We start from the raw sequence: 16,222 nt of genomic DNA on the forward strand, positions 1-16,222 counted from the left end.
TCCGCTCAAAATCTGTCACGGACATTAGGAGCGGACACTAGCTGTGTCCGTGACACCTGTCATTCATTTCAATGGGCGTCGGGTGCGTTCTTTTGCACTCCGTGCCCGTCCTTCCCTGTCCGCAAGTGAAGATGTCCGACTTCTCAAGCGGACAGAAGAACCCTGCATTAAACACATAATCCTCCATTGTCACTGCTAGAGAAAGCCCTGTGCAGTCAAAGAGATGTGATATGACATATCCCTAAGAGGCATTGTATTAGTCCATACACATAATTTATAATGACCTTTAGGGGAATTAACAGTACTTGTGACTAGATAAAACATTGGTATATTACTTCTATAGCTTCCTCACCTTCTAGCAACCTATATTTTCACTTTGTCTACCTACAACCTCTGAAAAAATATAAGAAACCTTTTCACCAAATAAATCTCACTAGAGTAATAGAGTATATGGTGGATATGGGATGTGTGAGACCTTATTTCACAAAACTAAGTGGGAGTTCACAGCAGTGTCTCTGTGAGTCATCAGTTGGGTACAACTGACCCAAACAACGACTGACTGGACTATTTTGACATAAAAAGGGGTCTGCCTGCGTTGTATTAAGGTTTCTGGAACTTTAGCACTAAAAAAGCAATTCATATTGCGCTGACTCTATTCCCATCAAAGATTTTCAAGGCATATGTGGACACAATTTGGGGAAGTTCTCACAGGTTCCTTTAATATCTTAAAAACATGGTAAAAGTGGAACCTCTCACATAAATACAATATTCTGTATGTATTACATGTCTTAATGATGACACACTGTATCTGTAAATAAATTATATTTGGCCCTAAGAGGTGACGTGTGTATACCTCACTTACCCAATGGCGTATATAACTTTCTGTAAATATGAGGTACATTTTCGGTAAAGTGCTGCAGAATATGTTGGCGGTATATAAATAAAATGTATTACTATTATTATTAGTACAGCTAATATAAACATGATGAAATTTCTTGCATGTAAAGTGGTCACTATGTTATTATCCAAGATGTTCTCAGCCTGTGACCTCCGTTTGTGTATGTTGTAATAACTCTTCTGTAGATTCACATGACTTTGTAGTATTGTAGCTTGTACTTAGTGACATACAATTTAATATATAAAACCTTTTATTTCCTGTTTATCACCTCTTCGACTTGTAGTTTCCACATCATTTGTTTCTACACTGACATTTGCTGTTTTTAGGTTGTTGAACAGGGTATGTTTGTAAAGCACTGCAAAGTCGAAGTTTACCTAACTGAATTAAAGCTATGCGAGAATGGCAATATGAACAATGTGGTTACAAGAAGATTTAGTAAAGCTGACACAATAGGTATGTTTTTGTTTTTTTTGTAGTTGTTTTCACTGACCTGTTTTGAGATTTTTAAAGAACTTTTCCAATGGGTAATTTTTTATTTATTTATTTTTACTCAACGGCGATGCTCATCTAACCTGTTTCTCACCACTCCCATTTAAACAAAGCCCATGGCATTTTGCTTACTATTTATTCTAACTCTTTTGCTTTTTGGGAGGCAGAATAACCAAAATACCACATTTTTCAGGCTTTGAGGCACCTAAATAGGTTGAAAGTATGTATATAGCTCGCAGAAGATTACTCAACAGGAACAATATACAATTCCATAGGGTTAGCAACTTGTCTAAAATTACTTTAAAATCTATGTGTTAGGAGCTCAGATGCAGGGTCCAGAGTAGTCTGAATGGAGAGAAGCAGCAGAACTGAACCTAACAATCACTAGTGGAAAAACCGTAACTGAACTGCTATACACCCAGTATGAGCCAAAGCGAGGCTCGGGACATTTCCACCAGAGCTCCTAGTGGTGGGGATGGACTTGGCAATACCAGACCAAAGTTGACAACACAGAAAAATGTGCCACAAATTGATTAATCTCGAGAAGAAGCCGGAGATAGCTGTGAAGTACATAAGCGAGTGACGAAAGCAGAGGTCGATATACGTAGCCAAAGTCAAATGCTAGAGAGGATAAATTCAGTAGTGTCGCAATCCAAAGAGAAGTCCAGGTACACAGTCCGATGGTCCGAACCAGAGAAACATGAACCGCAATCAGGAAGCAACAGGGAAGGGAGCTAAGTTGGCTAAGTGTCAGAAACGCCCTTCTGACTGTAAAGCCCTACGGTACCGGGACCGATAGCGCTTTACACCAAGCACAGATCGGGAAAGCCGACAGTGCGCTGAATTCAGCGCACGGTCAGCTTTCCAGCAGTGTATAGAACTGCATGTGCCCCAATCTGATGAAAGGTCCTCTTTAAAGGGGTTTTTCCATCTCCCTGAATATACTGTATATTCAGGAAAACTGTTGAACTTTCATGAGCTAGTAGTACAGATATGATCCTTGCGATTGAAAACCCCTTAACAGATTAGTCAATTATTTTTTATCATAATGCTTTTGTAAATATCTATGTTATCTACATTTAGACATGATTGAGAAGGAGATGAGAAAAATCTTCACTATTCCAGATGAAAAAGAGACCAGACTGTGGAACAAATATATGAGCAATACATTTGAGCCTCTTAATAAACCTGAGAGCACTATACAAGATGCTGGCTTGTACCAAGGACAGGTAAAGTACACACCTGAAAGCACTGCCATGTATTATGATAATTTTGACAATATTCTGTTGTTTAATTAAAGGGAAGGCAAATTCTGGCATCTTACAAGGTATAAATTCCCCTTAAAGCTAAGGCCTCATGTGGCGTCCTACAGCAAAAAAAGCGCTACAGGAAAAACTGCAGCAGCAATGCATTGCTGTTCTTTCCTCTGCAGACTTTGTTTCAATTACGCCTATGCGGAAACCACCTGTAGGTATTTTTGACATGCTGCGATTTCCAAAACCACGCCAGGTTTGGTGATCGCGGCGTGGTTTTTACCGCAAAGTGGGCATGGGATGCTCCGGAATCCCACCCACTTAGCTCTGACTATAAAAATTGCAGTGTTTACTGCCGCAGACATATTGCAGCGTTTACGCCACCTAGGCCCCGACCTTAAGGGTTTGTCTAAGAACACTTATCCTCTTTTCACAGTGTCACATTGCTGGAGGTCCGAACACTAGGTCCCCCAACGATCAAGAGAATGCAGGACTGAAAGTCATCCATGCCTCCTCCAAGTGAAATAATGATGTGCTTGTCTAAGCGCCGTTCCATCCACTGCTACAAGGATGGGCGGACTGCAATCTTCAAAAATCCCACAGTACTGGTCACACAAGCACACTGGTTCTTTATTCACTTGGAGGAGGTATCAGTCCCCTATTCTACTAGTTATCAGCCCCCCAGACGCTTATCCTGTAGATAGAGAATAAGTATCTTTAATGAGGCAAACTCTTTAAACCAAATAGCAGGGTGCAGTTAAAGAGGACATTTCATCGCCTCTACCAAGTCCAGCTCTGCATCATTTATCAGGTGCTGCTTCACTGATTCTGGTGCAGTTGGAATTATGTTCCTGAGCAATCGGTGCTTTTAGTTTTGGTGCTCTTTAGCCTCTCTACTACTACTACTCTACTACTGGACATTGTCAGGCAGCAGTAGGCAAGAGGTGTGATTCTGAGGTTTAATATTGTTCCTAATTTTTTTATTTATTTATTTTTTTTACTTTCAAAGATGCTGGTAATAGAACAAAGAAACCAAGATGGTCAGTGGCCAAGAGGTTCAATGCCGAAGTAAGTGTTTTTTTGTTTTTGTTTTGTTTTTTTTTGTTTTTTTTAGAAATGTTTATCTGTGTTTGTGCGAGTTGAACAGCGCTTGCCTTTATAGATAATTTAATAAAGGTGGATTTCCATTCAGAACTAAAATTTTAAAAAGTGCAAATATTAAGACACACTTTAAAATATTATGAGTGGTAATCTATGGAAGGGAGGATCGTTTTTACCTGTTTTATTATTGTATAGTTTTGTTTAATCTGTTCACATTGAATTTTAAATTATATTACTCTGCTTTGCTTTGAATATTACTTGCATACATAAGTATGATATTTCCAGCATTGTTCAGTATTTATCTGACCAACATTGATACTTTAAATGAGAAACATTCCAAGAATCTGGATCTCTTTTGACTAGACCGGTATTTGTCTGTGCAGGGGTGAACCTACCCCTTTTGCCACCCGAGGCGAACTACAGAAAGCCGCCCCCCCCCCCCCGGGAGGAGGGGGCGGAGCGAAGGGGCGTGGTGGAATGAAGGGGCGGGGCTTAGTGCCGTTCGCAGGCAGAGAGCAGGCACGGAGATGACCTGCTCTCTGCCTGAGCGTGAGGGGAGGCTGCTGGAGCAGCACTGCTCCTGTGGCCTCCCCAAACCACCGCTCGGTGCTAAGCCAGTCCGGGACAGCTTGTCCTGGACTGGCTCAGGTGATCAAAAATGCCGCCCTCCCTGGGGTCCTGACATAGCGCTGCCTGAAGCGCTCGCTTCAGGTCGCCTCATGGGAGGTGCGGCGCTGTGTCTGTGTGGTTTTCTCCTTCCCCTTCACCCCCCTCATCTCCATAATTCTTCCCGCTGCTAGTACTTTTGCTCACTTCTTGATCCCAGGCCTGACGATGTATCTTTGTTCTACATATTGTAAACATTTGAAAACCTTAATAAAATGTTTGTTTAAAAAAATTGTATCAGTAAATTTATTTGAGTTTTCTAGGCTTATAAAATTGAAAGAGTATCCTTTGAATAGACCATCAATCGAAGATCTGTATAGTTCTATACCTAGGCTCCCGACCGATCAGCTGATTAAACTGACAGTGATGCCCTGTGAGATGTCACATTCATCATCATTATTGTGGCCTATTTGCATCTCCGTTCCATGGGGACAGTGGGGCTCAGTTTCAATACCAAGCACAGCCACTGTGTAATGAATAGTGCTGTGATTTGTGAAGAGGTTACAGTTCTCATCTTTTCACACAGCTGATCCATAGAGGTCCTATATGTCAGATTCCCACTGATCTTTGATGGCCTATCCAAATGATAGGTCATCAATCATATACACCTGAAAAAACTCCTTTCAAGGTAATTGGCATGCCATCCATTATATAGCAAGCAGCTGAAGTTAATCTACGCCCAAATTCTATATGATTTATTTGGGATTTTTTTAAATTTTAGATTCAGGAGGGTTCAGAGGGGGGGCTTGTCAGAGATCTACCATAATTTTATTAACCTTTTTTCTAATTAAAGGGGTTTTCCAGTATGTCTTAATTGATAACTTATCCTTTGGATACGACATCAATTGAAGATCGTTGGGGGTCTGACATCTGGGACCCCCATGGATCAGCTGTTTGATCAGCTGCATTGCTCCCTGTATACCAAGGCATAGCTGCTGTACAATTGTATGGGGCTGTGGTTAATAAGTATTTAAGAAAAGCTGCAGCGCTCACCTGAACGTTGCAGTAGTTTCCAACAGCTGATCAGCCAGGGGTGTGGTTGTTGGACCCCTGCCTATTTTAATTGATTGCCTATTCTAAGGATAAGACATCAGTTATTTAGCCTGGAAAATACTTTTAAAGGAAACTTGGTGACAATGAAACAAGGTTTACAGTCCTTTGCAACTGGAACTGCTGGAGAGGAGTCTTTGACTATTCTCCAGCAAGGTGAATGGAGCGATGAACAGGACTAGTATTACTACAGACATACTAGTGTCCAACCTTTGCAGCAGACCCCCTTTAAGCCCAACTAAAAACTTTTTCAGTGGGTGCAGAAGATTTCACATGTTAAAGGGAGTCTGTCACCAGAAAACAGCATATCAACCCAGTGCTACTGATGGATAGATTATGGTTGTCTGAATCAAATACCATTTTCTCTTTTTGTATCTGTGCCTCTGTTACTGAGAGAGCGCTGTTTTTTTTCACTATGCAAATTAGCTCCTTGGAGCAATCAGTACGTTACCAGTGCTCCAAAGAGGTGAGCCTCCCACCACTTTGTGTCACCCTCTTCCCCTCTCTACTCTGACTGCACCAGGCAGTGTCAACTAGCGTTCTGTCTCACTCGCTGCTCACATATTCTTGACGTATGATCCAAGAATATTAGCAGTGGCAAGTGCAACTCAGTCGGGTGACTTAGTATGCTTTGTTTGGCTTTGTCAGTCAGTGGGAGGTTTACTTCATTAAAGCAACTGGAACGCCCTAGTTGCTCCAAAGAGTGCATTTGCATAATGACTAAAACAGCAAGATCTTGAGGCACAATTCACAAGGGGAAAACATAGGTTAGAGTCACCTGAACCAAACAACCAATCTATCTGCATGGTGGGTTGACGTGCTGGCTCCTGCATTTTGTGTGTCTGATAACTGATTGATACTTGTGTGCAGCACAAAGGGGCTTAGATGGGTTGTCCAGTTTAAAACCAATATTAAGAGAGATGTTTGTGTAATGAAAAGTTATATCATTTTCCAGTATACTCTCTGTGCTGTCATTTATTTTGCTTACCCTCATTGGATAAAAATCTGCCCATGGTCATGTGATATACAGTCCATGGTCATGTGATGGACACACAAGCAGAGATCTAGAAAACAGTGAGGAATTGATACAAAAAGTACTTTGGAAAATTGTGGAGCTTTAAGTTTAACAAAAAATAAATAAATAAGAGTATATCCTAAAGAATACAAGTAAAGTCAGCTCACCCAAACAGATGCTTCCCTGTGCGCATTGGCTTTCATATGCATTACCAGATGGATACACAGACACAGTGTTGTGGCCTATATGCCTTGGATACTACTTAAGTATTAAAGGCAGAGCCCATATTTCTTAAATCAAAAAAAAAATTACATGCTAATTATATACTAATGAGCAGCATTAGTTGCACCAACAATATTTTAATTAAATATAGAATTGTATTCCAAAGAGGTGCTGAACTTTGTCTGCAAGCAGCACTTGCAGCGTCCGTGGGTTTCCTTAGGTAACCACTTTTTTATGCGGATTAGGTTTCTGTTCAGGGGGTCCCCAAGCGGACTTCCCGAACAGATGCCCATTCGCAGATGTGAACCGGGCCTTTCCCTTACTTTTGTCATATACATAAGTTTAAAATATCATATCTCTATTACTGTGCTTGCTCAGTAGAATGGTTTAGCCCATGGAAGCATGTCACAACCAGCGGCATGGCTAATCCTGTTTTAAAAGGGGACAAGTGCGTTCTGTATGTTGTACAACTGCTGGGGATCATACAGACTTCTTAGGGTTTGTGTGTGACTTTTTGTTTCCTAATTCTATCATAATTCACCATTTTCCTCACTGTCTTCATGTTTTGAAGGTCACCAGGTGCATCACATTTTTCAGCATTACCAAAGATTTCCCCTCCATCTCTGTCAAATAATTATAGCAACTTCAACAACAGAAAGTAAGCACAGTGTCCTGAGTGTTTTAACCCATTGTCCTCCATTGAGTGGGTTTGATCTTTCCCTTCTCATTAAGTTTTGCCTTTTAAAATTCTCCCTTTACTGCAGCTGTTTTTTGTTTTGTTTTTTTCATTTAGGCTTTTTGGTACTAAATCCAAGGCTGTCATATTTTCTATGCCCCGGATGATTAGGATTATATATTCATCTGCATGGTCATGTTTTCTGTAAGATATAGATAAATATTGGGTTTACCATTTCCTCTTGAAAGTGACCTTATTACTAAAAGGGGCTCCATCATTGGGAAGTCATTTTTAACTAATCATTGCATAGGCTTTAGGAAGACTATTTCACATCTACGTTTAGTATGTAAATTGCCTCTGTGGTTTCTGAATAAGTCCGTTTTTATTCATATGCTAATTAGACTGGTCCATGGTGCATTGTGCACCCCCTTTGCTATTCCTATGGTGTATACAGCACAGGCCTCTGCTGATGATGATGACAGCACATAGGAGATAATAGAAGAGACAAATGCTGCTGGGAACTTCCTGTGCTGGCTGGAAGGTCATTTGCATATGAATAAAAATGGGCTTATTCAGAAACCACTGAGGCAATTTACATACTAAAGGTAGGTAGATAGACTTTCTAAAGGCTATGCAAGAATGTGGTTAGTTAAAAATGACTTTTCCCAGTGATAGAGCCCCTTTAATAGATATTGACCTTGAAATATTTCATTGAAGTAAAGCTCTACCTTTTATTAAAGAGGTGCATAAACTAAAAATTTGTGCTAACATAACATTCCCTTCCCAATCCCCTTACGTTGCCTTTGCTCTGCCCTACTGCTCACTACTTCCTCATAGTATGATTTTTCCCAAATATTTTTAAGCTACCATATATACTCGAGTATAAGCCGAATTTTTCAGCCCAGTTTTTGTGCTGAAAAAGCCCCCCTCGGCTTATACTCGAGTCAGCAAAAAAAAAAAATATTTTTTTTTTTTTTTTTTTTTTAGGGGGGGGGGGGGGGGGGTTTATGACCAGCCATAATGTCAATGTATAGAATCTCTCATAAAATAGTGCAAAAAATAAAAAATAAAAGTTCTTAATCCCTCCTTTCCCTAGAATACATACAAAAGTAGAAAATGACTGTGAAACACAAACACATTAGGTATCCCTGTGTCTGACAGTGCCCTGTCTACTGAATATAGGTTATCTGCAGTGCTCCTGTTCCATCAGGAAGGGGTTAATAGGAGCACTGCAGATATATATTCAGCCAGACTGAATTCCAAGTGGGGGGAAAAAAAAAACAGTCCTCAGGCTCAGGGAAGGGGCAGACAGACAACCAAAACACCCCCTCCCCTTCCCCAGCATCTACTGCACCCAAAAACTACGACCATTTTAATTTTTGAAATTTTCCAGTAGCTGCTGCATTTCCCCCTAGGCTTATACTCGAGTCAATAAGTTTTCCCAGTTTTTTGTGGTAAAATTAGGGGGGTCGGCTTATATTCGGGTCGGCTTATACTCGAGTATATACGGTATGTTAATGTTTTTAAAGGGCTGATACATCAGCTCAATGACTCCTTATATCATGAAAATAACTCTTTTTTTTTTTTTTTTAAACTTAAAAGGGGTTTCCCACTAAAGCAAGTTATCCCCTGTCCATAGGACTGTAGGAGTGCTAGCAGAACATTGTACTTCAGCTGTCTTGGTCATTCCCATTGAAATAAATGGAGTGGTATGCGCTTTGCTCATCCACAACTTCATTCAGAATGGAGAACAAAACTTCTGGCCACTGGAGGTCTAAGAGGTTGGACCCCTATGATCTGTAAATTATCCCCTGCCCTTTTAATATGGGGGATAATTTTCTTTCTTGAAAATCCACCTTATGACAACATTATTTTTTGGGGGAAGATGCAGCCATCATTGCATTTCCCTACCATGTCAAAGCAGAATTGTAATTTTAAATGTTGGCCATTCTGATTATTGGATGACTATATGTGATATATGATGTTTATTTTTTTCCAAGTAACAAAAGGATTGAATATTATAAAGGGGAATTCTCCTTTAATACATTCATCTGCTCAAATACAGCATAAATAAGGGGTTGTCTTTATGATGCTGATGGTGCCAGTATCTTTGGATTGTACAATCTCTTGTTGCCTTCTGGACACTGTTGAGAAGCTGCTTTTAATGGCTCTGTCATATCTTCTATGAATGTGCTTTAAAGGTTGTGCAGGGCTTTGAAAACATGGCTGCTTTCTTCTTTTCAGAAAGTGACATAATGTCCGTTGGTTACATGGATAATCTGCACCTCAGTCCCATTAATTTTTAGTGCAATGAAGCTGTATTGTTGTCCTGTGAACAATGGACGTGAGGTCACTTCTTGAGAAGAACAAAGCAGTCATGTTTTCGAAGTCATGTGCAACCCCTTTAAATGGGCCCATTGGCATGTTGGTTGGAATAAAGGTATAGCGTATAGCAACTTACCAGATCACTTTTTTTCATGCCACGTTTCCTTGGGGCAAATCAAACATGAAGGGATCTTGATAGATCATACTACAATTAAAGGGGGTTTCCAGCCTATATTGGAGCTTTTATATCACCCCTGTTTAGAATCAGTATGAAAATTCAATTTTCAGCTCGCAAACCTCTTTAACATATTGATACGATCAGTAAAACTATATAGCTACTAAGGGTGGGTTCACACTACTGTTGGATGTCCGATCTGTTGGTATCCGTAAAAAAAAAACGCATTAACCTCAGTTAGTGTCCGTTTTTATACGGTCTGTTTTTTTTCTTTTTTTTTTTTTTTTTTTGCTTTGAGCATGTGCAGAAAAAAAACCTGACAGTAATACCCATAGACTTTAATGTTAAAAATAACAGACAGTTGACGTCCATCATGAAAACTGTTATTTTTCACAGACAAAAAAGTCCTGCACAAAGGATTTTTTGTCTGTGAAAATTAATGGACGTGTGAGGGATTTGGTGTAAACGGACACTAACTGAAACCAGATAAAATCTTACTGCAAATCAATGGAATTTTTAACGGATTTGTGACTGTTCTGCTAGCGTCTGTTGGTAAAATCTTGCAACTGACAATAACAGCGGACAGTACTAATGGTCACTAACAGTAGTGTGAGCGACCCATAACTTGCTTTCTAGACGCCAACCCGTTTTGTTCCTTATGACGCAGGCAGAAATGAACCAAAGGTAAGTTGTACCAGCCAAAAAAGGTCGTGTAAAATGTAGTATATTGTACTGGCTTTCTAATGGTCTGTGTTGGTCAGAGGTAGAGCTTTACAGCAATGTATTTCATGAGCAATGTAGCTGTTTACAGGAGAAACAAACCTACACATTTACTAACTTGCATGCGAGCTATGTTCAGTTCTACAGTCAATGAAAAGAAGAAAATTCCTGTTTAATTTTCTTTTGCAGATAAGTGTTATTTGACAAGTTGAAACAATATTTTGCATGTGTGTGCAGTCCATGAACTTTTTTTATTTTACTGTATCAAAAGAATTGACAATGGCGTGAATTTCCCCAGTTGGTGTCCCGTCTATTGTTATTTTGCTGTGCTCTGATTTTTATGCATGTTACAACTTGCATTTGACAGTCATTTCAACCTGAGAATGCCACTCAAGATGTTATTCTTTCAGTAATATACTTCTCATATATCTCAGAATGCCAGTAACTAGGGGTAATCATGACATCATATGTGTTTTAATCATATACTTGTCCATTTGTAAAGAGGGCTTTTTACCGCCTCCACCAATTCCAATTCTTTGTGTCCTTTAATAGGCGCTGATGTACTGATTCTGGCGAAGTTGGAATTTTTTCTTTAGCCCCTAGCGTTCCCAAGCAATAAGTGCAGTTAGTTTTGGTGTCTGATATGCTACTTAGGCCCTCTACAGCTAAGTGGGTGGTCTTGGAAAAGAGCAAATAAGTAGTTGTGATTAGGATCTCTGACACTGTCCACCTCTGATTGGAACTGTGAATCACTCCCCTTTGCTCAGGAATGGTGGGGGCTAGAGGAAAAACTCTGGATGCAGTACCAGGTAAAGGATGCATTAAAGCGTCAAAAGTTTGAACAAATTTGTGAGTTACTGAAATGTAACATAATATGAAGTATTTAATATCTACAAGGTGATTTAACTATGGAAATAAGTAACAAAATTGTTGCACCTAAAATATTTTGTAAAAAATTAGAAATCTTTCCAATTTAAAGGAGTTTCAGCATGAGTTTTGTAAGAAAGCTAAACACAGTACCTTGTAGCTCTGTTGATACACTTTCCAAATATGACTTGTTTATGCATCAATGCAGTTCTGTTTTTTTCAGAAAATCGCTTTTTTTTTCCTATGTAGATTAGTATTTTGAGGATATGTCTTATCCTCCCTGAGCTTTTCCCTAACTGCCACTAGCTCCGCTCCACGCATTGATAACTCTCCCCCTACTGTGCTCACCGTGTGATTCAATCTCTGCATGAGCAGTACTCACATCAGGCTACAGCTGCAAAGACTGTGTAACATGTGAATTCCTGCCCTTGGTCATATTCCTCGTAATAACCAGGTGTAACCTGAAATCAGGCATGCACAGGTCAGTGCATTCTGCACCTGCCACGAGTGATGCACAGGATAAATGCAGTGGGGGAAATATGTCAATGACTGCATGGAGTGCAGAGCCAGATGGCAATCTAGTGGTAGATAAATTCAGTGAGTGGAAGCTCGGGGAAGTGTAGGAAATGCCCCTTTTTACCTAATTTTCACATACATAAAACATTTTTCTGGAAAATGGAACAGCATTGATGCATAGCAAAGTCTTATTTGGAAAGTGTATAAAAATCCCTCTGAGGTGCTGTTTTTAGTGTTACTACAGATTTCATGCTGACAGACAGCAGTCTGCAGTATGAGCTTTATGAGGTAGCCATGTGAACAGTTCTGTCTCCAGACATAGAATGATGCAGCTCTTTCTGCCTCTAGCAAGCCATTGCACAATCACCAGCTGAAAAGTAGTGTCTGCTTACATTGCTGCAGCAATAATTCACAGCAATACCGACATGTGACCACTGCAGACAATGACTCGCTACATTCTTGTTCTGTATTTGCTGGCATACCCCTGCTGCTGTCTCATGATTGTAAACTATATAATTCATGTGGTAATATAAACACATTGAGCATAGGACCATCCATGCTGGAGTAGCAATGGGTGCATATTTAAGGTCGTAATCCCCCTGCCCTACCTGTGAGACCCTTTTATTGAGATGCTGTAACTGAATGCATTCATATGATAAGTGACTTAGAATTGGTTAAATGTCATGTTGGCAGATCTTCCAAACAGGTCCCTAAAAACTCCCATCCAGGCATCCTCTTGTATCTTCCTGAATGCAAGTTTAGGACTGTCATTCTGTAGAACAGTAGAACTCAATGGATTAGTTCAACTACAAGTGCCCTAAGTCTGTCGCCATGTCAAGTCCATCAGATCCCCTTAACTGCTTCCCACTAAATACATTTTTTTGTTTGCTACATTATTTACTCCCTACCTTCCTAAAAGCAATAACTTGTTTTTCCATTCAAAGAGCCATTTTAATACTGCCATTGTACTTTCTAATGGCACTATTAAATATTCGGTATTATATATTGGGAAGCTGGAAAAAAATTCCAAATGTAACGGACTTGGAACAAACATGAAGTTATACAATTTTCTTCTAGGTTTTGTATTTATTGCGTTCACACTGCGGTAAAAGAGACTCATTACAGGGGTTTTCCCATCTCAGTGTTTCACCAGTCTGGCTGCAGTCTTTTCATCTCACTTCCTGTATTTCTCCTCCCTTCCCCTCCCTCTTGCAGCCAGAGAAGTCTCACAACACTTCTACAGATCAGATAATATGCAGATGATTGTACAGAGTGGACTCAGTGTTATCTGTGTGTTTACATAGAGAGATAACAGACTTGCTTTATCTGCAAACTGCAATTAGTTGAATGATTGTCCTGCCAGCAAGAGCAGTGAGTGAGTGATGTCACTTGTCCTATAGGTCCATGGTTATAACAACACTGTGTAAATAATGGGATGAATCAGTTCACATAACAGGAGAACAAAGCAGATTTTCTAAAGCAATATATTTAGGAAAAGTCTTCAATTTACATAAGCTACCAGTATAGCTAGGATCCTTAAGATGGGACAAGCCCTTTAACTTTATTCTCCATCTCCGGGTCATTACGATTACAGTGATGACACGTTTATATAGTCTTTGTTTTAAAGGGATCCTATCATTCAGGCGACATTTTTTCTAAGTACCACGTCGAAATAGCCTTAAGAAAGGCTATTCGTCTCCTACCTTTCTTCGTCGTCTCCGCGCTGGTAAATGGTAGTTTTTTGTGATTAGAGCAGGAAGTGAAGCCCTGGCAGAAGAGGGAATTCCTCTAAAGCCCTTTTTAGCTAATGTATATGAGAATAAAATGCTGATTTTCATGAACATAGAGCTGCAATTTAGTGTAGAAGTACCCCTATAAGGTACTCTCATTAGGTTGTTACTGATTTACCTGCTTGCTTTAAAACCTTTTTTTTTTTTCTTTACTTTGTTTTTGTAGCTATCTCCCTCTTCCCACTCCTTTGGTATTTGAGAGGTTAAATGGTCATGATTGAAGTTCTCTCCAATCATGGACAATTCTGCTAAGCGATTGCTTTGTCTAAAATTCCAACATACCCCATACATGTAAGGGGTTAAAGGAAACTCCCACTGTGAAATACCGTACAGTTTGTAGGCAACATTTTATAGAGAAGGAGGAGTTGAATAGATCAATATATACTTTTGAGGACGAAGAGTCAATATATTTGAAATTCTTTCATTTAAATCTCTCATTTTGGGTTGGCAGCATAATGGGCGGTCTTACACTGTGATGGACAGCTAACTCTTTGTGTACACTTAAACTGGTAAGACTGTCAATCACTGAGTAATACCACCCAGTCCGGTATATTGACTGTTCTACCCTAATACTATATGTTAAACGGGTTGGCCACTTTCAGACCAATAATGAGATACAAAATGTTATTGTTTGTATAATAAAAAGATATAATTTCTAATATACTTTCTGTATCAATTCCTAACAGTTTGCTACATGGTCATGTGATATTCAGTCCATGGTCATGTGATATTCAGTCCCTGGTCATGTGATGTACACACAGGTGCTGCTCATTACCAGGCAGTTGTCTGATTACTGTGCTGTGACTTGATGAGCTGTGCACCTGTGTCCATCACATGACCATGGATTGATTTAAAGGCCCACCCCTTTGCACTGCTCAGCTCCTCCCACTGTATGGCATGCTGGACTGCAAACCGGACTGAATTTTTATGTTGTCAGGCTGTCTTTAAGAGAACTTTGTGCTAATAATAAGCTTGCTGCCAGTGAGCGTGGCATCATAAATGGGTTATTATAAAGTCTCATTATCGAATCTGTGTCTGTGCCAGAATCTCTTACGCTGAGCATAATGGGTAATTTGTGTTTTAATGGACAGAAGAAAAATGTCATTTTACTGCCTTGGTAAAGATGATGAATTGGCATTTTTATTCAAAAGAAGCGAAGAATGAAATATTTCAGCATTTTATTTCTTAACCTTTTCCCTGCAACCTGAAATTTAACACAGTTCTACATGTTGAATGATGATTCTTTATTTTCTTTGTTGGGATTTCTATTGATATCTTTCTATTCCCTGTAGGAAATTCCTCAAAAGGTTGTTTTGTGTATTGTTTAATGCATATGAAAGAAGCCAATTTCTTTAATGATATGCATGTAAGCATATTTCTACATCTTCAAAAGAAATAGTAATAAAAATGAGCAATATTTTCTTTTTGGTTTCTTAAGGCTCTGCTCACATCTGCATTATGATTCTCATCTTAAATGGTAATGACATCACATTTCTTTATTCGTTGACCCTGGCTGCATCCACAATAGCCCATTGATTTAGACGCTAGTCATACATCAGTGTTTTGCAGTGTGGGTTAAAAACGCAGATCTTTCCAGTGTATCTTGTTTGTGTACCCTTTACTACAGGTACTTGCCTTTACAAACACCGATGCAAAACACTGACGTGGCCGTGTAGGGTAAGGGGGGGGAGGGGTTCAGGATCCAATAAAGTGTCTGTCTTTTGGACAGGAAAGGTGATGTTGCATGCAGCAATAGGTCTTTTACTGTCCTGATAAAAATGGGACTTGTGATGGACAATCTGTCATATGTGAACTTCGCCTTAAAGTGTCTCTCCAGCTATAAACAACTTTTCATAAATGAATAGTACATTTGAATATAATTATTAAATTGCTCTCCTGCTCCTTATCGTCAGTCTGACTGCTTGTTTACATAAGATTTGTCTCCCTATTCAGTATCACACACCGATTTGTGGAGATGGAATGGATGGTGTAGGATGCTGCTGCCACTGTTAGCTTCTTATCTACAACCTAGCAGCATTTAAAGAGCACAGCAATGTAGCAGAAATTGAGTGTCTTTTCTATCCCCCTCCCCTCTTCATAGACTAATTTGTGAAAAGTAACTGCCTGAAAAGTGGAGAAGAAAACACATTTATTTAATAAGGTATATTACAAGTTTAATATATTAACCTGTTCTATTGATTTATGAAAGTTGTGTATAACTGGAGGTATGCTTTAACTGGCCCACACTTTTCAGATAGCTGTCAAACCCCTTGCTGCTCTCTGATGTGTCATTGCATTTGTTTAGCAGTAGTGATATCCTGCTAATAGAGATCAAGGATGTGTAGGCAATGACATATCAGAGAGCTATTATTGAGGACTGACATGTCATGACACCTACAGAACAGGACTGACCCTGAATCCTTAAAAAGGAGATGGTGAATGTGAAAGCAGTTTCTTTA

At 39.5% G+C, this 16,222-nt stretch overlaps 1 protein-coding gene across 4 annotated transcripts in view; it reads left to right on the plus strand.

Annotated features, from left to right (window-relative positions):
• USP15 (ubiquitin specific peptidase 15) overlaps positions 1-16,222 on the plus strand; it is a 72,211-nt gene that overhangs the window by 16,541 nt on the left and 39,448 nt on the right. For 2 of the 4 annotated variants that reach the window (XM_075274326.1, XM_075274327.1), the window contains exons 4-7: positions 1,225-1,351; positions 2,471-2,616; positions 3,650-3,708; positions 7,266-7,352. In XM_075274326.1, the coding sequence (XP_075130427.1) occupies positions 1,225-1,351; positions 2,471-2,616; positions 3,650-3,708; positions 7,266-7,352 (419 nt within the window). The remainder of the gene's footprint in view (positions 1-1,224; positions 1,352-2,470; positions 2,617-3,649; positions 3,709-7,265; positions 7,353-16,222) is intronic. The other 2 variants (XM_075274328.1, XM_075274329.1) reach the window with 1 other exon arrangement.

The sequence above is a fragment of the Leptodactylus fuscus genome, chromosome 5 (assembly GCF_031893055.1).
Source record: "Leptodactylus fuscus isolate aLepFus1 chromosome 5, aLepFus1.hap2, whole genome shotgun sequence".
NCBI classification, from domain to species: Eukaryota; Metazoa; Chordata; class Amphibia; order Anura; family Leptodactylidae; genus Leptodactylus; species Leptodactylus fuscus.